General features: G+C 42.3%; 1 protein-coding gene across 1 annotated transcript; it reads right to left on the bottom strand.

Annotated features, from left to right (window-relative positions):
- Positions 1-2,932: 2,932 nt before the first annotated feature.
- LOC131649328 (uncharacterized) lies at positions 2,933-7,818 on the bottom strand. Its single transcript, XM_058919096.1, has 2 exons — positions 6,337-7,818; positions 2,933-3,019 (listed from the first exon to the last, which is right to left on the bottom strand). Exons 1-2 carry the CDS (start codon positions 7,816-7,818, stop codon positions 2,933-2,935), a joined length of 1,569 nt encoding a protein of 522 aa, XP_058775079.1.
- Positions 7,819-26,979: the final 19,161 nt, after the last annotated feature.

The raw sequence follows: 26,979 nt of genomic DNA, 5'->3' as shown, positions 1-26,979 counted from the left end.
AATCCACATAGATTTCAAGTCATCATCAATAATCATCAAGCAACAAGTTCATGCAAGCATTATAACAAACACATAGTGCACCAAACTTGTATCCACATGCAATTGCAAGCAAAGATATCAATAGATCCAACATTTAATCATCATCAACATCAATTACACATAATCAACCACTAGATCTAGCATTCAAATCGTGTTAACATCTACAATTAAGCATTTAATTCAAGGTTCAAAGGCTTACCGGACGAAGATCTTTAATCGACGCGCGAACACGAACACGACACGAACGCGAACACGACACGAACGCGACACGAACGTGAAAACGAAATCCCAAGGGAGAGAGAGTGAGGCGCGCGAGCTAGTGAGGAGAGGGAGAAGAGATTCGAACTTCGATCTTTGATCTTCAATCCATATTGCTCTTGATTCTTGAAGAAAGTTGATGAATATTGATGAAAGTTTTATGTAATTTGTGGTTTTGATTCAAGAGAATTGAGAGAGAATTGAGAGAAAGTGTTTGTGAAAATTTTGGTGAATTGAAAACTATGAGAGTCCTCTCTTTGATTTGTGAAGAGCAAAATGTTTATATAGTGTCAACGCGAAATGTCCAAATTGCCCTCGGTGCGTCTCATTTTGGCTTGTTTTTAAGGAAACTCGGTTCGGCTCTGAGTTTTGGAACGAAACCAATACCACTGTGAAGATGACCAAACTTGTGACTCGTCGCCGCGAGAATCGTCATGATCCGATAAGCGATGAAGAAAATACGCTTGTTTGAATGACGAGAAACGTCGATTCATCTGGCGCGACTATGTGAAATTTTGTGAGTACCGCTCAAAGAACTCGATAAAACTGCAACTTAGGCTCGGAATCTGAACAAGCATGTGTGACGAAGAATCGAAGCTAACAAAATTTCTGAGAAAATGCCGCCGGAATGGACCTCATACGATAAAAATCGAAGAAGTTATGAATTTTCGAACTCGGCGCGACATACTCGAAAACACACTTTTTATCGAAACAACACGATGATCCTTAAAATTATGGGAATTTTCCATGCATAATTGGCCTTCGGTCCGAACATATGAAATCTTGGTAATGATGCCACGGAGCTCCAGTTAAATTTTCAAACGAATCCAACAAGCGGATCAGGAGATATGAATTTTCCGAGGCACAAAACCTTACATTCAACACTGTTTTTCACTGCGAAACCTCAAGTAACTTGCAAATTTGACGACCTTTCTCAAAGAATTGGCTCCCGAGCCGAACACGAAAGTTGTAGATATCGTCGAAACAACGGGGACACCGCGGGAACTTAGCTCATATCACCTTCCAAATAGTATTTGTGAATTTTCTCGTACTTTCACCGTTTAAACCATTTTTCCACACTTTACCCTCTTAAACCCATGAAAACTCTTTATTATTTTTCTTCCATTTTTGAATGACGAAATAAACGTCATTATTAACTTATAGCTCAAATAAAGAGGGCAAATTTTGGGGTGCAACGGCTGCCCCTATTCAAACTTCTTGAACCTGACGAGTGAGAAACGAAAGTTTCGAACCGTTGAGGTGGAAGGAGATTGAATACCAGAATGAACTCGAAAATTTGCGCTCTTGATCAATAGAAGATTCCAACTTGCAGTAAGAAGGAATGTACCACCCCGCAAGCAGGGAGAAAAAACTTCAATTGATCTGTGCATCGAGAATAAGTAGTCCTTCATCTGATCTGACAATTTCAAGGAGAGGGAGACAAACTTCTTCTAATTAAAACATCAGGATGAGCGCCTATAATGATTAGGCGAGTTGCTCTCTGGGAGACATTTGAATCTGGATAACTTTCCTGCATAAAGAAACATATATTATATGCTTTATGCATGATGCGTGTAGGAATGTATATGGAATAACGTTTCCGAGGAGGAAGATGCTACACGCTTAGAGAATGCAATGCGAATGATGCATGATTCGAACGTTGTTTGGGGAGACAACGGAGGAGCACTGAATTGCTGAAGAAGTCCTAGAGAGAGCACGTGGAACTCTGCGGGGAGGACAAGATAAGTGACCAAGGGTCACAAACTACGAGCTGACAGAGATGAATCAGAAATCTGCTGGAGACGATCAAATCCGGATGCAAGCTCTGTTTGGGGAATAAATCCTGCTTGGGGATAAGAACATCCCACTTAACTACTTGGGGAAGACCCTTGCAACTTCATTAGAGAAGCAAATTCTCGACATACTGGGGATGAAGAGATAAAGGCAAGTCATGAAGATAACTCTGGCAAGGAGTGAACAACCTGCTGGTGTAGGACGCATCCTGTTGGGGAAGTCCTAGATGAGAACAGATCCTGTTGAGGATGCATATGAATCTCTGCTGAGGGAAGAAATTCAGTGGGGAAGATGAACACTTCTGCAAAGCGATCTGCTGGGGATATGAGAGATCCGCTAGGGATAAGGAACTTGACCTAAGAACCTTTTGTTAAGACAACTCCACTGGGGAATAAGATGACTCTCCTGGGGAAAACAGGTCAATCTGTTGGGGAGAGAAAGCCCTCTACTGGGGAAAATGAGGCATTCAGGCAAGGAACCTCATTAAGGGCTAGCTGGGGAATCAGACACCATTCATCATGATTCAACTGGGGAGAGAAAGCATTCCGTCGGGAATAAGGCTTCTGGAGCATAGAGAATGCATTAAGATGTGCTTTGCTGAGGATGTGAGAATCCTGGAACAAAGAAAGTCTCGTCTGAAAGTACTCAACTGGGGAGTGAGAATCTTTCATTAGGAAGCACTCGGCTCGGGAGTGAGAATATCTCATGATTTGGTCCGCCAATATGTTGATACAAAGCGCTTGCAAGTATGTACCTGCGAGATAAACCAATGAAAATGCCCCAGGATATAGCATGATATCTTTCACAGGATTTCCTCACACATGGCAGAGAACGGTAATGCTCACCCACAATGGGCAAATGCAAGAGCAAACTGATTGTCAGACATCTTAACTTTGAAACTTTCCACACAGGCAATGGATTCAATGAGCTGATAGGCCAGCAATGATTATAACACCAAACAAGTATCGGCCGGAGCATCAAACAGGCATCCGTTCTTCAAGATAATACCACCAGGAGGTGGGCTTAATGGGTCAAGCAAGTGTCGACTTCAAAGGGACCAAACAAGCATGGGCTTTCATAGTGTTCCGCATATTCGTGTTGATTGTAAAGATGCCAACAAGTAATGGGCTTACAAACACATTGAGGTGTATATGACAACCATCCGCAATCGTTGGAAACTCACGCCACGAGGGACGGAAAGGAATCAACTCACGACTCGAGGGTCGGAAAAGGATCAAGCTCACGACACGAGGGTCGGAAAAGGATCAAGCTCACGACGCGAGGGTCGGAAAAGGAATCAAACTCACGACGCAAGGGTCGGAAAAGGATCAAACTCACGACTCGAGGGTCGGAAAGGATCAAACTCACGACTCGAGGGTCGGAAAGGAATCAAACTCACGACTCGAGGGTCGGAAAAGGATCAAACTCACGACTCGAGGGTCGGAAAGGAATCAAACACACGACTCGAGGGTCGGAAAGGAATTAAACTCACGACGCGAGGGTCGGAAAGGGCTCAAACTCACGACGCGAGGGTCGGAAAGGGGTCAGACTCACGACTCGAGGGTCGGAAAGGGATCAAACTCACGACGCAAGGGTCGGAAAGGGATCAAACTCACGACGCGAGGGTTGGAAAGGAATCAACTCACGACGCGAGGGTCGGAAAGGAATCAACTCACGACTCGAGGGTCGGAAAAGGATCAAACTCACGACGCGAGGGTCGGAAAGGGATCAAATTCACGACGCGAGGGTCGGAAAAGGATCAAGCTCACGACTCGAGGGTCGGAAAGGAGATAAACTCACGACGCGAGGGTCGGAAAGGAGATAAACTCACGACTCGAGGGTCGGAAAGGAGATAAACTCACGACTCGAGGGTCGGAAAGGAGGTAAACTCACGACTCGAGGGTCGGAAAGGAAAGGAATCACAACACGAGGGTTGGAAACTCACGACTCGAGGGTTGGAAAGTAAAGGACTCACAACACGAGGGTTGGAAACTCACGACTCGAGGGTCGGAAAGCAGAGGACTCACAACACGAGGGTTGGAAACTCAACGACTCGAGGGTCGGAAAGCAGAGGAATCTGATGTCCATATAACAGGACTCTGGTTGAGGGATACCAATAACCAACTCTTGCAATCTCTGGAAGGGATTTGAAAATCACACTGAAATGCGAAGATGACACTGAAGATTGGACTTTCAGCTTCAGAACATTGAGGATGACGACCCTGATGGTTCTCAAATCATAAGTTGTTTAGCTCACACCTGAACTTTAAACTGAACACCTCCTGATGAGGAAAAAATGTCAATGCATAGTGTCTTGCCCCAGCCTGTAAGGACTTTGAAGAGATTCGTCTTGTAAGGATCTTCTGATATCTGTTCATATCAAACTGACTTGCCCCAGTATCATGACTTATGGCACCATGCTCTGATTGACCAATGTTAGAAGTAGTTTCTTCTACACTTGGGTGAATGCCCCTGATTGCTTAGCATTTGAGAGATTCTTCGAATCTTGACCTGATTGCCCCAGATTGATTGAAAACTTACTCGATAGAGTATTCAAAATGCTTTTGTGCCCCTGAGGGTGATCAAACTTTGAGATATTCTTGCTTCAACTCAACGAAGTTCTGAAGACAACTTGCCCTTCGGGAGGGATAAACTTTTCATATGAAGTTCATGATGGAAGCTTCCTTGATGTCGAGCACTTGTTCATATGCAAAGAATGTTTATTTTGAGAAATATAATTCTAATGCAAAGAGTATGTTTGTCTTGAAGTTTAAAGAAACTTTTTGAAAAGATGTCGTAACATCGAGTTTTGTGTGAAGGAAAGATGGTGTGATACCAACTCAAGCATTTAGCGGATCTCCTAGGAGTCAGCTTACCGTATTCTCGTTTACAGTCTGCTTTCGAATTAACCCCTGCTTCAGTTAGGACTTTCAAGGGTTGTAACGTGGCCGGGTTCACGGTTTTTTAGAAAAAAGGTTTTTTAGGCTCAAATTATTTGGTGCCCACCCCCTTCATGACGTTCTCCAGTCCTAAGTTCAGTTAACTCGATGCGAGCATTCATCTTTAAAGAGGAGTTTGGAAATGATTGAGGAGCCAAGGAGGTCTTCTGGACACGGCAGTCACTTTACCTTTTGTTTTTGGTGTCTGATCACACGACTTTGTTCTTTGCTAAGGATTCTTATCTTGTAATCCTTGTTCCGCTTTTGCTTTGCTTTTTCTCTTTTTTTTTGTTTCCCTAACTTTTGCCTGGACAAATTTTTTTGAATTTCGATTTGGATGTCCAGCGGGATGCCCTAATTTTTGCCTGAGTCACATGATTCAACTTGTTGACTTAGCGGGCTTTTCTTCTCTTTTATTTTTTCATTCTTCTTTTTGATTCATTCTTTTCTTTTTGAACAAGTCGTGTGATCCTGAATCTCGGATTTGTTGGAAGTGACTGTGACTGCCTGAGTCATTGATTGATGAAGGATTACCATTGTGGTATCGTCATATTTTGACCTCCTGATGTGAGGGATAAACCACAGCGGCTTTGATGTTGGTCTCGACCTCCTGACGAGAGGGATAATTTTGATGTCTTGACCTCCTGAGGTGAGGGATAATCGTTGTGGATTTGACTTTCCTCAATATGTTGAAAGATAGCCATTGTTGTATCTTTAGACGTGTGCTCCTGATGAATTTTGAATGCTCGATCAGGTCAACTGAATGCTACCCGCCCCTGGGTTGAATGTTAGGTTTTTTTTTTGTTTTGAGAAAAGAAACTCCTACTTCGAAGGCTCGGAGGGGTTAACAAGGGTTTCACTCCCTTATATCTCCAGTGTTTGGGAATTCGAAACAATGCCTGTACATCATCAGCAGGATCATATTCAAAATCATACCATTTGAGTTTCTTGGTACTATATTCATCATCCTCCCTTCGGAGTTATCATGCTTTATTAACAAGAGTTAGGTATCACAAAAAGCATATAAAAACATATAAGAGCAAAAACGAATGGATTTTTTCAAGACAAACATATCCAATGCATTATTATTATAGTTCAAAAACAAACAAGTTTTACATACAACAGTATTGAACAAACAAGAAAGCTTAAACATGAACATGCAAGATGATTTAAGAAATTGCCAATGTTGAGGAGATCTTCTTCGTATGGACTTATTGCTTCAAAAGATCCATTGAGTCGGAGGAGAACTTCAATTATGGACCTCAAGTGCGAATGTGATAGCCTTTGAGTCAATAAGGTCTTGAACCTTGTCTCTGAATGGCTGACAATCTTCAGTCGAATGACTAGGTGCCCCAGCATGGTAGCCACAACTGACATTAGGGTCAAATCCCTCAGGGTACGGGAAAGAAACAGGATCCAACTGCTTTGGTTCCACCAAGGAAAGTTTGAGCAATTCAGATAATAGCTCATCATGAGTCATAGGAATGGCATCGTACACTCTTTTTGGCTTTCTACGCCTCTGTCTACCCTGCTGGTGACGATTTTGTTGATGGTTCCGCCATGGCTGCGTAGACTGAGCTGATTGATCATGCAAAACTGGATCCCTTTGAGCAAACTGAGTAGGTGGATGACTGAGAGCTGTAGCACAGATTTGTGTGTCATCCTGAATAGAAATAATCACTTCCATTTCATTACGAGAGATCTGATCGAGAGGATGATTAAGAGACTCCTCTTCATACTCAGGAATCACACTGGCTCTTCCATCCACACGTCTGGGGAATTCAAAAAGATCATCAACATCTTGGATATTACCATTCCTAAGACCGTTCTCAATTCGTTCGCCGGCGAAAACCAATTCTGCAAATTCAGAAGCACCAATCAAGCCTTGGTAGTATGGACCTTCCAACATATCTTTGAACATACCCATGAGCTCTTGTTCTAATAGTGGAGGTTGAACTCTGGCAGCCAGTTCTCTCCATCTTCGGGCATATTCCCTAAAAGACTCATCAGTTCTCTGAGTAAAAGCTTGGAGTTGAATTCTGGTCGGAGCCATGTTACTGTTGTGCTTGTAACGCTTGACGAACGCCTCTGCTAATTCTTTCCAAGTTCGGACATGAGTTCGTTCTAGTTGAGAGTACCACTCGAGGGATGTACCACTGAGGCTGTCCTGAAAGAAATGCATCAATAGCTTGTCATTCTCAGCATAAGGAGCCATTTTGTTACAAAATGCTTTCACGTGAGTCAACGGACAAGTGGTTCCCTTGTACTTCTCGAAGTTAGGGACTCTGAACTTAACAGGAATCTTGACACCAGGGACTAGGCACAACCCATCAGCATCTAAATCAATGGAATCACGACCTTCTATAGCTTTCAACCTTTTCTCCAAGAGGTGGAACCTTTTTTCAGTTTCATTAATTGGGAGCCTGAAGGCTTCAGGTTCTAAGTTGTTCTCATGATGTGCATTCTCCTGAGCAGGAATAGGAATTTCAACAACATTTCTGACATTCTGATCCACAAGACCTTCTCCCAGGGTGGGAACACCATCCGTAACTGGCCTCTGAAGAACATGTCTCAACTCTTCTTGTCTAAGAGCAAGGGTTTGAATAGCCTCCATACACTGACCCATGTTGGTCCCCATTTCTATCCTCATCTGATTCAAGTTTTCACGGATTTGTTCCATGGCTAACTCTTGATTGTTGATCGGTGTCGAGAAGTCAGAACCGTACTTCTGTAGAGAAAACCAAATGGAGAGGAGGTTGAGAATAAGAGCTCCATATTTACCTGTCATGAATGCATGTATGCATGAGTGGATGCAATGTTATGTTCCATCATTTCCAAGGAATCCTCGTGTTTTGACTTTTTTTTTTAGCATATAAGAGATAGAAAAGCACGATACGAGGCTTAATGATACAATTCCTTGGAAATGGAAGGAACACGTATGCTAGTTATTTTTTGTACATCATTTTTTGGAAAGTAAATATGCAATGATGCAAAGTGGTGGGGCTTGTTGCCGCCCACCGGGCATTCTGGACTGCCGGTAACACACATAGTACAAAGCCAAGGGTTCGGCCCCAAATGGTATACCACACGGAACACGGAATATCAATCCACGGAACCAAAGCCCATAGTCAATAGCACACTGGAATAGAGCACAGATTACCACTCGAACAAGAACCATAGTACCCCACAAACAGGAACCAATAGTACACACGAACGAGAATAGCGGTAACCCACGAACGAGAACAGCGGTAACCCACGAACGAGAACAGCGGTCACCAACAATGTACCTGTTAAATGATCATTGATTCCCGCCCCACTCACGGGTAAAATCTAGGCCAAGGTAAGGTCATGAAACGCAGTATACGGTCCACCCGAAGGTAAGCATCATCACAGCGCGTAAGCGGGTGACGATAATACCTCCGTTTGAAACCACTACTCTGCTCATGGTCACATAATCCATCCCGAGACGTACACCTCGAGACAAACCATGCTCCCACTCTATCCTAGGGTTCCTATGGTTCACACATAGCCTAGGTATTGGGCCTTTTACCTCTTGTAACACCCACCCAACAGACAGAGATCCAGCCAGTCCAGAATATGATGCAGAAAAGTAAAAGCGCACATAGAATGCAATGCAAACAGATAAATATGCAAAGCAGTAAAAACACCCAATGATAAACACACAAGCGCTAGGATCGACTCGCTGAGTCCGGACCAGCAACAGGTCAAGACGTCCCCAGCAGAGTCGCCAGCTGTCGCTACCGCGAAAATTAACAGAGTCGCCACTAACATATTTATCCTGAAAAGGAAGGGAATGCCAGCAAACCACAAAATAAAACAACGGTCTCACGACCAGAGAAAAAGGGTAAGGGAGTCGGTTACGCGAGGGGAAGGTATTAGCACCCCTCGCGCCCATCGTACTCGATGGTATCCACGCCTGTGTCTAGATCTATGGGTGTGTAACAAATCTACGCTAATCTGGACTAAAATGAATGCAGAATGTAGGGAAAATAAAGGATTGTGCTCGCACGGGCCCTACCCCGCTGCCTACGTATCCGTTTTGCGGAATCAGAGCTATCGTAGCTCGGCTAACTAATTTCTGTTTGTTTTGTGTTTTTTAGGTGAACGAGTTACATTCGCACTCCGCTGCTCGACCTTTGGAGACTTATGCTGGGAATGGAGCGGAAATAACAAGCTCTTAAGAAAAGAAAATCAAAGACTGTGGTTTGTGTTTTAAAGAATGCATGAGGAAAACCTAAGCTAAGGGGGGAAAGCTTGCTACCTAATGTTATCATACAAAGGGTACAAGTCTAAACTAAACTAGCAACCTACGGGGGAAAAGGCAAAAGCACACAATGAGCACACAAACGAGCATCCGCTCGTAAAGCAAACAAACCAACGGTACTGACAGAGTGGTAGAAAAGCGGTCCCGCCATAGCCAAGGGGAGCAGCTCAACCCAAGTCAACCAAGCATTAGACCTCGCGAAAATGATCGGGCCATAGACAAGAGGGCGGACCCCTCTCAGCAACCAAGCCGTCACGGATCGTAAAGGAAAACGGTGCGTGCGTACACCGAGCATCAACGTCGAGCGACGCGAGCTATAAGAAAGGCGGGGGTCCGGCTGCATGAACCCTTTTCCTGACATACTTGATAACAAGATCTTGTGCAGGTTCAAAAGCAAGCGACGCGAGGCGTGCGCATAATGAACAGACTCGATGAGACTAGGCGGGGGTTGATTGCTAACCCTTTCCGCGTGCCTTCCATGAGGACTTAACGGAGTGCCATATAGGACTTATTACACCGTGACTCCCTGCCGCAAAGCACAAATGTAAACACACCAACAAAAACAGAGCCTCTTTCGAGGGCTTGGCCAGATGCATGTCTAAGTCCTACTTCTCATGTTATAGGATGATGCAAGAAAGCGATAAAGTGCTAGAGAAATAAAATGAAACGGAATCAATACCAAACGGATGATGATCCGTAAACTAAAGCGAAGCAAAGCGAAGAAACTAGAATCCCGCGAGCGAGCTAGCAAAGCAAAAGCAAATAGTCAGCACACCGATTAGCCATGAAAGCACACAAATGTCGACATGCGCGTTGAGCATAATCACAATACACCTGCAAGAGGAACAAGCAAACCAAACAAGCAGATATAAAGTAATAGGAATGTGTCTCCAGGATGAGAACACAAAACAAGTGAATGAACCCGTGTCCCGCAAGTAAAGCGGAACACTCAAAGAAGGAGCATCGATCGGTGACCGTCCGAAAGCCTTGCACACTAGCACACACGTTAGAGATAACAAGACACCGCAATCGGAATTGCGTTATTGCTATTCTAAAATAAACCGGACAAAGCAAACATGGAAAAGATGCGGTAATACGCGAATAAGCATGCAAAAATCACATCGGAAGCCAACAAAAGTACCATCATGGAAAATACAAAATTCAGCAATATAAATCATTCCACAAAATAGTACATCTCACAAGCTTTCCAACGATGTAAAGAACATGCAAATCGGAGTTACGAGTCAAAAGATATGAACATTCAAAGTTGGAAAAAAAACTAGAAAAAAGCATGTAACCGGTTACATGAATCAGGTAACCGGTTACATCACTGGCAGAAGCCATTTTTTGGGAAAAATAGGGTCATGTAACCGGTTACATGAATCAGGTAACCGGTTACATCACTGGCAGTGACGAAAAAAGGTTAAAAACAAGTCATGTAACCGGTCACATCAATCAGGTAACCGGTTACATCACTGGCAGAAACTGGAAAACAGGGTCATGTAACCGGTTACATGAATCAGGTAACCGGTTACATCACTGGCAGTGACGTAACATGGTAAAAAATAAGTCATGTAACCGGTTACATCAATCAGGTAACCGGTTACATCAGCACCAGAAGTGAAAAAAACAGCAAAATCAACATTCAAAAGCACTTCAATCATGCATCCAATGAGAGATGTAACCAAGCACGAATTTGCCTCAATTTGTACAGCATTATGAGCATCAAACAAACACAATTAGGCATCAATCCACATAGATTTCAAGTCATCATCAATAATCATCAAGCAACAAGTTCATGCAAGCATTATAACAAACACATAGTGCACCAAACTTGTATCCACATGCAATTGCAAGCAAAGATATCAATAGATCCAACATTTAATCATCATCAACATCAATTACACATAATCAACCACTAGATCTAGCATTCAAATCGTGTTAACATCTACAATTAAGCATTTAATTCAAGGTTCAAAGGCTTACCGGACGAAGATCTTTAACCGACGCGCGAACACGAACACGACACGAACGCGACACGAACGTGAAAACGAAATCCCAAGGGAGAGAGAGTGAGGCGCGCGAGCTAGTGAGGAGAGGGAGAAGAGATTCGAACTTCGATCTTTGATCTTTAATCCATATTGCTCTTGATTCTTGAAGAAAATTGATGAATATTGATGAAAGTTTTATGTAATTTGTGGTTTTGATTCAAGAGAATTGAGAGAGAATTGAGAGAAAGTGTTTGTGAAAATTTTGGTGAATTGAAAACTATGAGAGTCCTCTCTTTGATTTGTGAAGAGCAAAATGTTTATATAGTGTCAACGCGAAATGTCCAAATTGCCCTCGGTGCGTCTCATTTTGGCTTGTTTTTAAGGAAACTCGGTTCGGCTCTGAGTTCTGGAACGAAACCAATACCACTGTGAAGATGACCAAACTTGTGACTCGTCGCCGCGAGAATCGTCTTGATCCGATAAGCGATGAAGAAAATACGCTTGTTTGAATGACGAGAAACGTCGATTCATCTGGCGCTACTATGCGAAATTTTGTGAGTACCGCTCAAAGAACTCGATAAAACTCCAACTTCGGCTCGGAATCTGAACAAGCATGTGTGACGAAGAATCGAAGCTAACGAAATTTCTGAGAAAATGCCGCCGGAATGGACCTCATACGATAAAAATCGAAGAAGTTATGAATTTTCGAACTCGGCGCGACATACTCGAAAACACACTTTTTTATCGAAACAACACGATGATCCTTAAAATTCTGGGAATTTTCCATGCATAATTGGCCTTCGGTCCGAACATATGAAATCTTGGTAATGATGCCACGGAGCTCCAGTTAAATTTTCAAACGAATCCGACAAGCGGATCAGGAGATATGAATTTTCCGAGACACAAAACCTTACATTCAGCACTGTTTTTCACTGCGAAACCTCAAGTAACTTGCAAATTTGACGACCTTTCTCAAAGAATTGGCTCCCGAGCCGAACACGAAAGTTGTAGATATCGTCGAAACAACGGGGACACCGCGGGAACTTAGCTCATATCACCTTCCAAATAGTATTTGTGAATTTTCTCGTACTTTCACCGTTTAAACCATTTTTCCACACTTTACCCTCTTAAACCCATGAAAACTCTTTATTATTTTTCTTCCATTTTTGAATGACGAAATAAACGTCATTATTAACTTATAGCTCAAATAAAGAGGGCAAATTTTGGGGTGCAACAGCCGCGTATGCTCCTGATGAGGGTTGGAAGGTGGACCAGTTTCTGTTTGGTTTAAGGGCTGATATCTCACATAGTGTGTCCCAGAGGGAGTTCACTACTTATACGGAGTTGTTGCGACAATGTTATGTGGCTGAGACCAGTTTGAAGAAAGTTCAAGCTGAGGAAGATTTGAAGAAGAAGAATCAACATGAGAGGGGAAGGCCAAGCCAACAATTTCGACCTAGGCCACAAGCTTTCAAAGGGAAGCAAGTGCAAGGTTCTCGGTCTAGTGCACCTCCGGTGTGTCGTAGTTGTGGTAAGAATCACCTTGGAAGGTGTACCTTTGAAGGGGTGAAATGTTTTCATTGTCATCAAGAAGGACATATGGCTAGGAATTGTCCTCAGAATAGGAATCAAGTGCAAGGAAGGGGTACTGGTAGAGTTTATACCTTGGATGCTAAGAAGACCAAGAGTGATAACTCTTTGATTGCGGGTACGTGTTTCATTAATGGGCATTCTTGTTTTGTTCTATTTGATTGTGGAGCAACACACTCTTTTGTGTCATTGCAATGTATGAAGCGACTTGGGTTGCAAGCTACTCCTTTATTTCCTCCTATGGCGGTTACTACTGCTATGGATGAGATGGTAGAGACACCGTTGGTGTGTGAAAATTGTGTGTTATCTGTGGGTGGTAGGAATTTTCAGATTGATCTTGTTTGCTTACCACTTAAGAAGGTAGATGTTGTATTGGGAATGGATTGGCTTTCTGCTAATTCGGTGTTCATTGGGTGTTCATTGATAAAGAGAAGTCTGTTCTGTTGGTTCTCACTGAGGAGACGGGTGACAAGTTAGAGGTTTCGCAAATTGCTGTTGTTAGAGAATTCCCTGATGTTTTTCCCGAGGATGTCACTTCTCTTCCTCCGGAAAGGGAAGTGGAATTCTCTATTGACCTGATACCGGGAACGGCTCCTATATCCGTTTCTCCGTATCGGATGGCACCGCTTGAATTAAGAGAATTTAAGGGGCAATTGGAGGAACTGATGGCTAAACATTTTGTGCGACCTAGTGTCTCACCATGGGGAGCTCCAGTGTTGTTAGTAAAGAAGAAGGATGGTGGGATGAGGCTATGTATTGATTACCGTCGGTTGAATAAGGCAACCATCAAGAACAAATACCCTTTGCCAAGGATAAACGACTTGTTAGATCAATTGAAAGGAGCCTGTGTGTTCTCGAAGATTGATTTGCGGTCAGGTTATCACCAAATCCGCGTGAAGAGCTCAGATGTGCCAAAGACTGCATTTAGAACCCGTTATGGTCATTATGAATTATTGGTAATGCCTTTCGGTGTTACGAATGCTCCAGCTGTTTTCATGGATTATATGAATCGGATATTCCAGCCTTACTTAGATCAATTTGTGGTAGTCTTTATTGATGACATTCTTATTTATTTTCGTACTCCACAAGAGCACGAAGAACACCTGAGGATTGTTCTGTCGGTATTGCTAGAAAATCAATTGTTTGCTAAGTTAAGCAAGTGTGAGTTTTGGATGACGGAGGTAAGATTTCTTGGTCATGTCATATCTCAAGGAGGTGTGGCAGTGGACCCGTCAAAAATTAAAGCAGTAATTAATTGGGAGAGACCGAGCAATGTCTCAGAAGTCCGAAGTTTCTTTGGCTTAGCCGGCTACTACAGAAGATTTATAAAAGGGTTTTCTCAATTGGCTTTACCAATGACTAGACTTACGCGGAAAGAGTGTCCTTATAATTGGGATTTGGGGTGTGAACAGAGTTTCATGGGTTTGAAGGAAAGATTGACGACTGCTCCTGTTTTAATCGTTCCTGATCCAAATAAGTCCTATGAAGTATTTTGCGATGCTTCCAAGAAAGGGTTAGGAGGAGTATTGATGCAGGATGGTCAGCTGGTAGCATACACATCTCGACAGTTAAAGGTTCACGAAGAGAATTATCCAACTCATGATTTAGAATTGGCTGCGGTTGTTTTTACCCTAAAGGTGTGGCGTCATTACTTGTATGGAGTTCATTTTGAAATGTTCAGTGACCACAAGAGTTTAAAGTACCTATTCGATCAGAAGGAGTTGAATATGCGTTAGAGGCGGTGGATGGAATACTTGAAGGATTATGATTTTAACTTGAAGTATCATCCAGGCAAGGCGAATAAAGTGGCGGATGCTTTGAGTCGGAAGGTGTTAAAGAGGGCCGAATTGATGATGTTAGAGTATGCATTATTGGAAAAATTTCGAGATCTAAACCTTCAATTTGTTTGGACCCAAAATGGAGTATTGATGGGGAACTTGAATGTTAATTCTATTTTGAGAAATGACGTTCAACAAGCACAAGTGTCAGATGCTAAATTACAAGAGGTGTTGGTTCAACCAGGGTTTACTCGAGCTACGGATGGAGTGATTATGTTTAATCAGAGGATTTGTGTTCCGGACGATGCGCTATTGAAGAGAAGGATTTTGGATGAAGCTCACAAGGGTGCTTTCACTATACATCCGGGTTCTTCAAAAATGTATCAAGATTTGAAAAGAGATTATTGGTGGTCCGGAATGAAAAGAGATGTCGCGGTGTACGTATCGGAGTGTGTCGTATGCCAACAAGTAAAGATTGAACATCAAAGACCAGGTGGATTGTTACAACCACTAGAGATTCCAATATGGAAGTGGGATAGTATTTCAATGGATTTTGCGGTTAGTTTACCTCGTACTCAAGGTGGATATGATTCTATTTGGGTGATTGTAGATCGGTTGACGAAATCTGCACATTTCTTAGCCGTGAAGACTACTTACAAGGCAAGTCATCTTGCACGGTTATTTGTCGCAGAAATTGTGAAGTTGCACGGTGTACCCTTTAGTATTGTTTCGGATAGAGATCCAAAGTTCACTTCGAGGTTTTGGAGAGCTTTTCAGCAGGCGATGGGATCTAAATTATGTTTGAGCACGTCGAACCACCCTCAAACGGATGGTCAAACGGAGCGAACGATACAAACCTTGGAAGATATGTTAAGAGCTTGTGTGCTTGAAAGTAGAGGAAATTGGAAGGAGCTTTTACCATTGATTGAATTTGCATACAATAACAGTTATCACGCGAGTATCGGTATGGCACCTTATGAGGCATTGTATGGGAGAAAATGTAGAACACCGTTGTGTTGGTCAGAAGTTGGTGAGGATAGAATTTTGGGACCCGAAATTATTCAAGTGACCACGGACAAGATTAGAATGATTCGTGAGAAGGTTAAGCAAGCACAAGATCGTCAGAAGAGTTATGCGGATAACCGTAGGAGGCCTTTGGAGTTTATGGAAGGTGACCATGTATTCTTGAAGGTTACTCCGAGGTTGAGGTTGAAAGGACCGTTTAAGTCGAGGAAATTAAGTCCGAGATACGTGGGACCGTATGAGATTCTAGAAAGGATTGGTGAAGAAGCTTACCGTTTAGCCTTACCGCCTTCTCTATCAGAAATGCATGATGTTTTTCACGTGTCTCAACTACGAAAGTTTATTCCCGATCCTCTTCAGCCGGTGTTACCAGATGCAATTGAGATAGAATCAGATTTGACTTTTGAACCCTTACCGAGCCGCATAGTGGGAAGAGAGACTAAAGTGTTGCGAAACAAGGAGATTCCTCGTGTTAAGGTTCAGTGGGATGCGACACATCCGGGTGATGCTACATGGGAACTTGAATCGGAGATGCGGGATGCTTACCCTCACCTTTTCAGGTAAATCTCAAATTCGAGGACGAATTTCTTTTAAGTGGGGGAGGATGTAATACCCCGTAATAAATTAAATGCTCTAATGTTATTAGCTGACACTGAGGTTTTCTTAATTGGTACATTAGAGATACTTTTGGGCTTTTGAGTTAGTAGTATTAACTTAAGGTTTTGCTTATATCTTTCTTTCCTTGCTTTCTTCTTCATTTTTCCTTCAACAAGAGAAAGATAGAGAGAAGAAGTAGAGAGAAGGGAGAGCAAGAAGAGAAAAGAGGAAAAGCTTGGATCTTCATCATTTCTCCGCCGAATCGACTCTTCTTCGACATCAACGACTCAAAATCGAGGTGGGTTCTAGTTAGAAACTTATAGATTGTTATGGATGTGAATCTTAGTTTGGTTTGGGGTTTTATGCAAACCTAGGTTTTGGACCAAATTCATCTATGATTATGAATAAGTGTTTACAATCCATGAATATATCATATATAGGTGGTTTCTATGCTTTAGAATGATCTGGAATAAGTTTGGGTAGTTCTAGTTGGATTAGAGCCATGATTGTTGTGTGAAGAACAGAGCTGAGAACCCAGTTTTCGCGCGCTTCGCGGCGCGTACAGGGGTTCGCGGCGCGAACATATTGGGAATCCTTAGAGACTTGCCACTGCCAGAGGTTGGCGGCGATAACATCAGTTAGCGGCGCGAACCTTGTTGAGAATTATGAGGGTTTGCTTCTGCCAGAGGGTTCGCGGCGCGACCTAGCTGTTGCGCGGCGCGAACTGAAGCTTTTCTTAACCAAATTCTTTAGCTTAATGAGAAATTGTTTCGACCATAAATTTTAAATCGTGATTCTGTTTTAATCGTCGTTCAAAGTGGTAGGAAGCTAGAAACGTGTACTTTCTAGTAGTGTAGGTTTTGGGAAAAGGGGGAGAATTATTTAATCGAAAGTCGGGAATTTGCTTGACTACTGTGGTTGGTTATCGTTCGGAATCATGTGAACGCTATACTTTTGGTATGATGCTTGTGTACTCTATAATTGTGATAAATTACCTTTGTTTTATATATATATGTTATATCAAAGAGGGTTGAATAATTTCAGTGTATATGAGTAAAGATTAAGTGAGGAAACTAGGAATTGTTAGGTTATGTAGCTTAACAAAGAAACCTAGGATGAGACATTATATGGAACATACGCGTTGGAATCTTATGAGGAAAGGCTAACAGGCCTAGTGGTTTGCGGAAGCGATCACCATTGTTGATGTATTAATCGGAACCGTTGTATTTCTTTATTTCTTTATTTTTCCTTTGAATGCTAACAGGCATTCTTCGTGCAGAGAGGCACTGTGCAGAGAGGCACATAATCTTGGCAGGTTTGATTCCCGCTTTTGTGTACGAATGGAACCTACAGGTAGAGACTTGTGATGGTGTACGGGCCATGTGAAGTGACGATTCATGGGGAAAGGCTCATGAGTCCGAATCCATTTCGTATGTCAAGAATTGGTGAAGTAGCTTACCGTTTAGCCTTACCGCCTTCTCTATCAGAAATGCATGATGTTTTTCACGTGTCTCAACTACGAAAGTTTATTCCCGATCCTCTTCAGCCGGTGTTACCAGATGCAATTGAGATAGAATCAGATTTGACTTTTGAACCCTTACCGAGCCGCATAGTGGGAAGAGAGACTAAAGTGTTGCGAAACAAGGAGATTCCTCGTGTTAAGGTTCAGTGGGATGCGACACATCCGGGTGATGCTACATGGGAACTTGAATCGGAGATGCGGGATGCTTACCCTCACCTTTTCAGGTAAATCTCAAATTCGAGGACGAATTTCTTTTAAATGGGGGAGGATGTAATACCCCGTAATAAATTAAATGCTCTAATGTTATTAGCTGACACTGAGGTTTTATTAATTGGTACATTAGAGATACTTTTGGGCTTTTGAGTTAGTAGTATTAACTTAAGGTTTTGCTTATATCTTTCTTTCCTTGCTTTCTTCTTCATTTTTCCTTCAACAAGAGAAAGATAGAGAGAAGAAGTAGAGAGAAGGGAGAGCAAGAAGAGAAAAGAGGAAAAGCTTGGATCTTCATCATTTCTCCGCCGAATCGACTCTTCTTCGACATCAACGACTCAAAATCGAGGTGGGTTCTAGTTAGAAACTTATAGATTGTTATGGATGTGAATCTTAGTTTGGTTTGGGGTTTTATGCAAACCTAGGTTTTGGACCAAATTCATCTATGATTATGAATAAGTGTTTACAATCCATGAATATATCATATATAGGTGGTTTCTATGCTTTAGAATGATCTGGAATAAGTTTGGGTAGTTCTAGTTGGATTAGAGCCATGATTGTTGTGTGAAGAACAGAGCTGAGAACCCAGTTTTCGCGCGCTTCGCGGCGCGAACGGGGCTGCGCGGCGCGAACTATGCAGGTTTTTTGGGGGTTTTGTTTCTGCCTTCAGTACGCGGCGCGTACAGGGGTTCGCGGCGCGAACATATTGGGAATCCTTAGAGACTTGCCACTGCCAGAGGTTGGCGGCGCAAACATCAGTTAGCGGCGCGAACCTTGTTGAGAATTATGAGGGTTTGCTTCTGCCAGAGGGTTCGCGGCGCGACCTAGCTGTTGCGCGGCGCGAACTGAAGCTTTTCTTAACCAAATTCTTTAGCTTAATGAGAAATTGTTTCGACCATAAATTTTAAATCGTGATTCTGTTTTAATCGTCGTTCAAAGTGGTAGGAAGCTAGAAACGTGTACTTTCTAGTAGTGTAGGTTTTGGGAAAAGGGGGAGAATTATTTAATCGAAAGTCGGGAATTTGCTTGACTACTGTGGTTGGTTATCGTTCGGAATCATGTGAACGCTATACTTTTGGTATGATGCTTGTGTACTCTATAATTGTGATAAATTACCTTTGTTTTATATATATATATGTTATATCAAAGAGGGTTGAATAATTTCAGTGTATATGAGTAAAGGTTAAGTGAGGAAACTAGGAATTGTTAGGTTATGTAGCTTAACAAAGAAACCTAGGATGAGACATTATATGGAACATACGCGTTGGAATCTTATGAGGAAAGGCTAACAGGCCTAGTGGTTTGCGGAAGCGATCACCATTGTTGATGTATTAATCGGAACCGTTGTATTTCTTTATTTCTTTATTTTTCCTTTGAATGCTAACAGGCATTCTTCGTGCAGAGAGGCACTGTGCAGAGAGGCACATAATCTTGGCAGGTTTGATTCCCGCTTTTGTGTACGAATGGAACCTACAGGTAGAGACTTGTGATGGTGTACGGGCCATGTGAAGTGACGATTCATGGGGAAAGGCTCATGAGTCCGAATCCATTTCGTATGTCAAGATTTTCCAAAGGATCCATGACTCATGCCACCTCCTAGACGTAGAAGGGGACGGGAATATGGGGATGCCTTGGTATTGGTTTCCGATTAGTAATCTTGTGTTTGAGTTGTTGAACTCTAAGTATGATTCCATATAATGTTAGCGTGAGAACTCAAGGTCTAGTTTCTTTTATGACTTGAGACTTATAGGTTAGAACCTTGTAAAGCCGAGAGGATCCATAGGATAGGGAACTCACTGAGATATTTTATCTCACCCCATTATATATTGATTTCAGGTACTACAGGTTCCGCGAAGGGTAAGGAGAAAGCAGTTTGATTCCTTATTCCTTATGCTTATTTTGGACATGGCGAAGCTTCCGTTGTGGATTTTTCTTTTGTGATCATTGTTGATCTAGTTCTTAGTATTTTGTTTTGAACATCTTGTATGTATTATGCCGTCGTTAGAACTTTGTATTTGGGGCATTAATATGTATAATGTGTTAACTAGGAACTTATAAGTATTTTCAGTACCAAATACTTGGATTCATGTATACCTATATGCTTTGATGTATGTATTTATATATGGGTGTTACAGTTGGTATCAGAGCAGGTTGTATCCTCGACCTAGCCATGAGATATTATAAGTGTTTCTTTCTGTCCAAGAGGTGTTGTGTTCCCATGAGTTTTGTTGTGTTATGACTATGGTATTGAGCCTGGTCAACTTAATCCCATTTTGATGACCTCCAGGAACATGGCGGACGGACGCATGACTCGTGGTCGACCCCCCACACGACCTCCACAAGTGAATCCACCGGATGGCGGTGCGAATGTTCCATGGCCCCAGTTCATGCAATAGATGCAACAGCAGCAGAATCAGTTCATGCTGCAGATGATGCAACAGATGTATGGCGGTCATAATGTTCCAGTGGTTGTACCCGAAGCTGTAGGTGGGACTTATAGGGATTTCATTCGCATGAATCCTCCGGAATTTCTTGGTGGATTAGATCCTATAAAGGCGCATGAGTGGGTGGCCAATATAGAGGGAATCTTTGAGATCGTGCATTGTAGTGAAGAGGACAAGGTGGTGTTTGCTTCTCATTCGCTGAAAGGTCCAGCTATGAGGTGGTGGAAGGGTGCTTCTGCTTTGACGACTACTCAGGGAGTACCTAAGGAATGGGATAATTTCAAGACCACTTTTATGGAGAAATACTTTCCTAGTTCACTGAGGACTAAGAAGGAGTTGGAGTTCCAACAGTTAAGGCAGGACAATATGTCAGTGGCTACTTATGCTGAGAAGTTTGAAATTTTGGCTGCTTACTCTAGGCAGGCCGCGTATGCTCCTGATGAGGGTTGGAAGGTGGACCAGTTTCTGTTTGGTTTAAGGGCTGATATCTCACATAGTGTGTCCCAGAGGGAGTTCACTACTTATACGGAGTTGTTGCGACAATGTTATGTGGCTGAGACCAGTTTGAAGAAAGTTCAAGCTGAGGAAGATTTGAAGAAGAAGAATCAACATGAGAGGGGAAGGCCAAGCCAACAATTTCGACCTAGGCCACAAGCTTTCAAAGGGAAGCAAGTGCAAGGTTCTCGGTCTAGTGCACCTCCGGTGTGTCGTAGTTGTGGTAAGAATCACCTTGGAAGGTGTACCTTTGAAGGGGTGAAATGTTTTCATTGTCATCAAGAAGGACATATGGCTAGGAATTGTCCTCAGAATAGGAATCAAGTGCAAGGAAGGGGTACTGGTAGAGTTTATACCTTGGATGCTAAGAAGACCAAGAGTGATAACTCTTTGATTGCGGGTACGTGTTTCATTAATGGGCATTCTTGTTTTGTTCTATTTGATTGTGGAGCAACACACTCTTTTGTGTCATTGCAATGTATGAAGCGACTTGGGTTGCAAGCTACTCCTTTATTTCCTCCTATGGCGGTTACTACTGCTATGGATGAGATGGTAGAGACACCGTTGGTGTGTGAAAATTGTGTGTTATCTGTGGGTGGTAGGAATTTTCAGATTGATCTTGTTTGCTTACCACTTAAGAAGGTAGATGTTGTATTGGGAATGGATTGGCTTTCTGCTAATTCGGTGTTCAATGGGTTTGAAGAGAAGTTAATCATTATTCCATCTGAAGAAGCTACTCCGAAGGATGTGTTGACTACTATACTAGAAGGTACGGTAGGTATGATTAATTTCTTGTTTGATAAAGAGAAGTCTGTTCTGTTGGTTCTCACTGAGGAGACGGGTGACAAGTTAGAGGTTTCGCAAATTGCTGTTGTTAGAGAATTCCCTGATGTTTTTCCCGAGGATGTCACTTCTCTTCCTCCGGAAAGGGAAGTGGAATTCTCTATTGACCTGATACCGGGAACGGCTCCTATATCCGTTTCTCCGTATCGGATGGCACCGCTTGAATTAAGAGAATTGAAGGGGAAATTGGAGGAACTGATGGCTAAACATTTTGTGCGACCTAGTGTCTCACCATGGGGAGCTCCAGTGTTGTTAGTAAAGAAGAAGGATGGTGGGATGAGGCTATGTATTGATTATCGTCGGTTGAATAAGGCAGCCATCAAGAACAAATACCCTTTGCCAAGGATAAACGACTTGTTAGATCAATTGAAAGGAGCCTGTGTGTTCTCGAAGATTGATTTGCAGTCAGGTTATCACCAAATCTGTGTGAAGAGCTGAGATGTGCCAAAGACTGCATTTAGAACCCGTTATGGTCATTATGAATTCTTAGTAATGCCTTTCGGTGTTACGAATGCTCCAGCTGTTTTCATGGATTATATGAATCGGATATTCCAGCCTTACTTAGATCAATTTGTGGTAGTCTTTATTGATGACATTCTTATTTATTCTCGTACTCCACAAGAGCAAGAAGAACACCTGAGGATTGTTCTGTCGGTATTGCTAGAAAATCAATTGTTTTCTAAGTTAAGCAAGTGTGAGTTTTGGATGACGGAGGTAAGATTTCTTGGTCATGTCATATCTCAAGGAGGTGTGGCAGTGGACCCGTCAAAAATTGAAGCAGTAATTAATTGGGAGAGACCGAGCAATGTCTCAGAAGTCCGAAGTTTCTTGGGCTTAGCCGGCTACTACAGAAGATTTATAAAAGGGTTTTCTCAATTGGCTTTACCAATGACTAGACTTACGTGGAAGGAGTGTCCTTATAATTGGGATTCGGGGTGTGAACAAAGTTTCATGGGTTTGAAGGAAAGATTGACGACTGCTCCTGTTTTAATCGTTCCTGATCCAAATAAGTCCTATGAAGTATTTTGCGATGCTTCCAAGAAAGGGTTAGGAGGAGTATTGATGCAGGATGGTCAGGTGGTAGCATACACATCTCGACAGTTAAAGGTTCACGAAGAGAATTATCCAACTCATGATTTAGAATTGGCTGCGGTTGTTTTTACCCTAAAGGTGTGGCGTCATTACTTGTATGGAGTTCATTTTGAAATGTTCAGTGACCACAAGAGTTTAAAGTACCTATTCGATCAGAAGGAGTTGAATATGCGTCAGAGGCGGTGGATGGAATACTTGAAGGATTATGATTTTAACTTGAAGTATCATCCAGGCAAGGCGAATAAAGTGGCGGATGCTTTGAGTCGGAAGGTGTTAAAGAGGGCCGAATTGATGATGTTAGAGTATGCATTATTGGAAAAATTTCGAGATTTAAACCTTCAATTTGTTTGGACCCAAAATGGAGTATTGATGGGGAACTTGAATGTTAATTCTATTTTGAGAAATGACGTTCAACAAGCACAAGTGTCAGATGCTAAATTACAAGAGGTGTTGGTTCAACCAGGGTTTACTCGAGCTACGGATGGAGTGATTATGTTTAATCAGAGGATTTGTGTTCCGGACAATGCGCTATTGAAGAGAAGGATTTTGGATGAAGCTCACAAGGGTGCTTTCACTATACATCCGGGTTCTTCAAAAATGTATCAAGATTTGAAAAGAGATTATTGGTGGTCCGGAATGAAAAGAGATGTCGCGGTGTACGTATCGGAGTGTGCCGTATGCCAACAAGTAAAGATTGAACATCAAAGACCAGGTGGATTGTTACAACCACTAGAGATTCCAATATGGAAGTGGGATAGTATTTCAATGGATTTTGCGGTTAGTTTACCTCGTACTCAAGGTGGATATGATTCTATTTGGGTGATTGTAGATCGGTTGACGAAATCTGCACATTTCTTAGCCGTGAAGACTACTTACAAGGCAAGTCATCTTGCACGGTTATTTGTCGCAGAAATTGTGAAGTTGCACGGTGTACCCTCTAGTATTGTTTCGGATAGAGATCCAAAGTTCACTTCGAGGTTTTGGAGAGCTTTTCAGCAGGCGATGGGATCTAAATTATGTTTGAGCACGTCGAACCACCCTCAAACGGATGGTCAAACGGAGCGAACGATACAAACCTTGGAAGATATGTTAAGAGCTTGTGTGCTTGAAAGTAGAGGAAATTGGAAGGAGCTTTTACCATTGATTGAATTTGCATACAATAACAGTTATCACGCGAGTATCGGTATGGCACCTTATGAGGCATTGTATGGGAGAAAATGTAGAACACCGTTGTGTTGGTCAGAAGTTGGTGAGGATAGAATTTTGGGACCCGAAATTATTCAAGTGACCACGGACAAGATTAGAATGATTCGTGAGAAGGTTAAGCAAGCACAAGATCGTCAGAAGAGTTATGCGGATAACCGTAGGAGGCCTTTGGAGTTTATGGAAGGTGACCATGTATTCTTGAAGGTTACTCCGAGGTTGAGGTTGAAAGGAACGTTTAAGTCGAGGAAATTAAGTCCGAGATACGTGGGACCGTATGAGATTCTAGAAAGGATTGGTGAAGAAGCTTACCGTTTAGCCTTACCGCCTTCTCTATCAGAAATGCATGATGTTTTTCACGTGTCTCAACTACGAAAGTTTATTCCCGATCCTCTTCAGCCGGTGTTACCAGATGCAATTGAGATAGAATCAGATTTGACTTTTGAACCCTTACCGAGCCGCATAGTGGGAAGAGAGACTAAAGTGTTGCGAAACAAGGAGATTCCTCGTGTTAAGGTTCAGTGGGATGCGACACATCCGGGTGATGCTACATGGGAACTTGAATCGGAGATGCGGGATGCTTACCCTCACCTTTTCAGGTAAATCTCAAATTCGAGGACGAATTTCTTTTAAGTGGGGGAGGATGTAATACCCCGTAATAAATTAAATGCTCTAATGTTATTAGCTGACACTGAGGTTTTCTTAATTGGTACATTAGAGATACTTTTGGGCTTTTGAGTTAGTAGTATTAACTTAAGGTTTTGCTTATATCTTTCTTTCCTTGCTTTCTTCTTCATTTTTCCTTCAACAAGAGAAAGATAGAGAGAAGAAGTAGAGAGAAGGGAGAGCAAGAAGAGAAAAGAGGAAAAGCTTGGATCTTCATCATTTCTCCGCCGAATCGACTCTTCTTCGACATCAACGACTCAAAATCGAGGTGGGTTCTAGTTAGAAACTTATAGATTGTTATGGATGTGAATCTTAGTTTGGTTTGGGGTTTTATGCAAACCAAACTTATAGATTCATCTATGATTATGAATAAGTGTTTACAATCCATGAATATATCATATATAGGTGGTTTCTATGCTTTAGAATGATCTGGAATAAGTTTGGGTAGTTCTAGTTGGATTAGAGCCATGATTGTTGTGTGAAGAACAGAGCTGAGAACCCAGTTTTCGCGCGCTTCGCGGCGCGTACAGGGGTTCGCGGCGCGAACATATTGGGAATCCTTAGAGACTTGCCACTGCCAGAGGTTGGCGGCGCAAACATCAGTTAGCGGCGCGAACCTTGTTGAGAATTATGAGGGTTTGCTTCTGCCAGAGGGTTCGCGGCGCGACCTAGCTGTTGCGCGGCGCGAACTGAAGCTTTTCTTAACCAAATTCTTTAGCTTAATGAGAAATTGTTTCGACCATAAATTTTAAATCGTGATTCTGTTTTAATCGTCGTTCAAAGTGGTAGGAAGCTAGAAACGTGTACTTTCTAGTAGTGTAGGTTTTGGGAAAAGGGGGAGAATTATTTAATCGAAAGTCGGGAATTTGCTTGACTACTGTGGTTGGTTATCGTTCGGAATCATGTGAACGCTATACTTTTGGTATGATGCTTGTGTACTCTATAATTGTGATAAATTACCTTTGTTTTATATATATATGTTATATCAAAGAGGGTTGAATAATTTCAGTGTATATGAGTAAAGATTAAGTGAGGAAACTAGGAATTGTTAGGTTATGTAGCTTAACAAAGAAACCTAGGATGAGACATTATATGGAACATACGCGTTGGAATCTTATGAGGAAAGGCTAACAGGCCTAGTGGTTTGCGGAAGCGATCACCATTGTTGATGTATTAATCGGAACCGTTGTATTTCTTTATTTCTTTATTTTTCCTTTGAATGCTAACAGGCATTCTTCGTGCAGAGAGGCACTGTGCAGAGAGGCACATAATCTTGGCAGGTTTGATTCCCGCTTTTGTGTACGAATGGAACCTACAGGTAGAGACTTGTGATGGTGTACGGGCCATGTGAAGTGACGATTCATGGGGAAAGGCTCATGAGTCCGAATCCATTTCGTATGTCAAGAATTGGTGAAGTAGCTTACCGTTTAGCCTTACCGCCTTCTCTATCAGAAATGCATGATGTTTTTCACGTGTCTCAACTACGAAAGTTTATTCCCGATCCTCTTCAGCCGGTGTTACCAGATGCAATTGAGATAGAATTAGACTTGACTTTTGAACCCTTACCGAGCCGCATAGTGGGAAGAGAGACTAAAGTGTTGCGAAACAAGGAGATTCCTCGTGTTAAGGTTCAGTGGGATGCGACACATCCGGGTGATGCTACATGGGAACTTGAATCGGAGATGCGGGATGCTTACCCTCACCTTTTCAGGTAAATCTCAAATTCGAGGACGAATTTCTTTTAAATGGGGGAGGATGTAATACCCCGTAATAAATTAAATGCTCTAATGTTATTAGCTGACACTGAGGTTTTATTAATTGGTACATTAGAGATACTTTTGGGCTTTTGAGTTAGTAGTATTAACTTAAGGTTTTGCTTATATCTTTCTTTCCTTGCTTTCTTCTTCATTTTTCCTTCAACAAGAGAAAGATAGAGAGAAGAAGTAGAGAGAAGGGAGAGCAAGAGGAGAAAAGAGGAAAAGCTTGGATCTTCATCATTTCTCCGCCGAATCGACTCTGCTTCGACATCAACGACTCAAAATCGAGGTGGGTTCTAGTTAGAAACTTATAGATTGTTATGGATGTGAATCTTAGTTTGGTTTGGGGTTTTATGTGTCGCGGGGAAAAATCGTTGTCTTTTTCGGGATGAGACACCTGATGCCTTCTTTGGGCTCGAGTGCTCAAAAAATGATTTTTCTTTTGTACCGACC

The sequence above is a fragment of the Vicia villosa genome, linkage group LG1 (assembly GCF_029867415.1).
Source record: "Vicia villosa cultivar HV-30 ecotype Madison, WI linkage group LG1, Vvil1.0, whole genome shotgun sequence".
Taxonomy (NCBI): Eukaryota; Viridiplantae; Streptophyta; class Magnoliopsida; order Fabales; family Fabaceae; genus Vicia; species Vicia villosa.
Note: the sequence above shows the minus strand (reverse complement) of the source record. Positions and strands in the feature narration are given on the sequence as shown.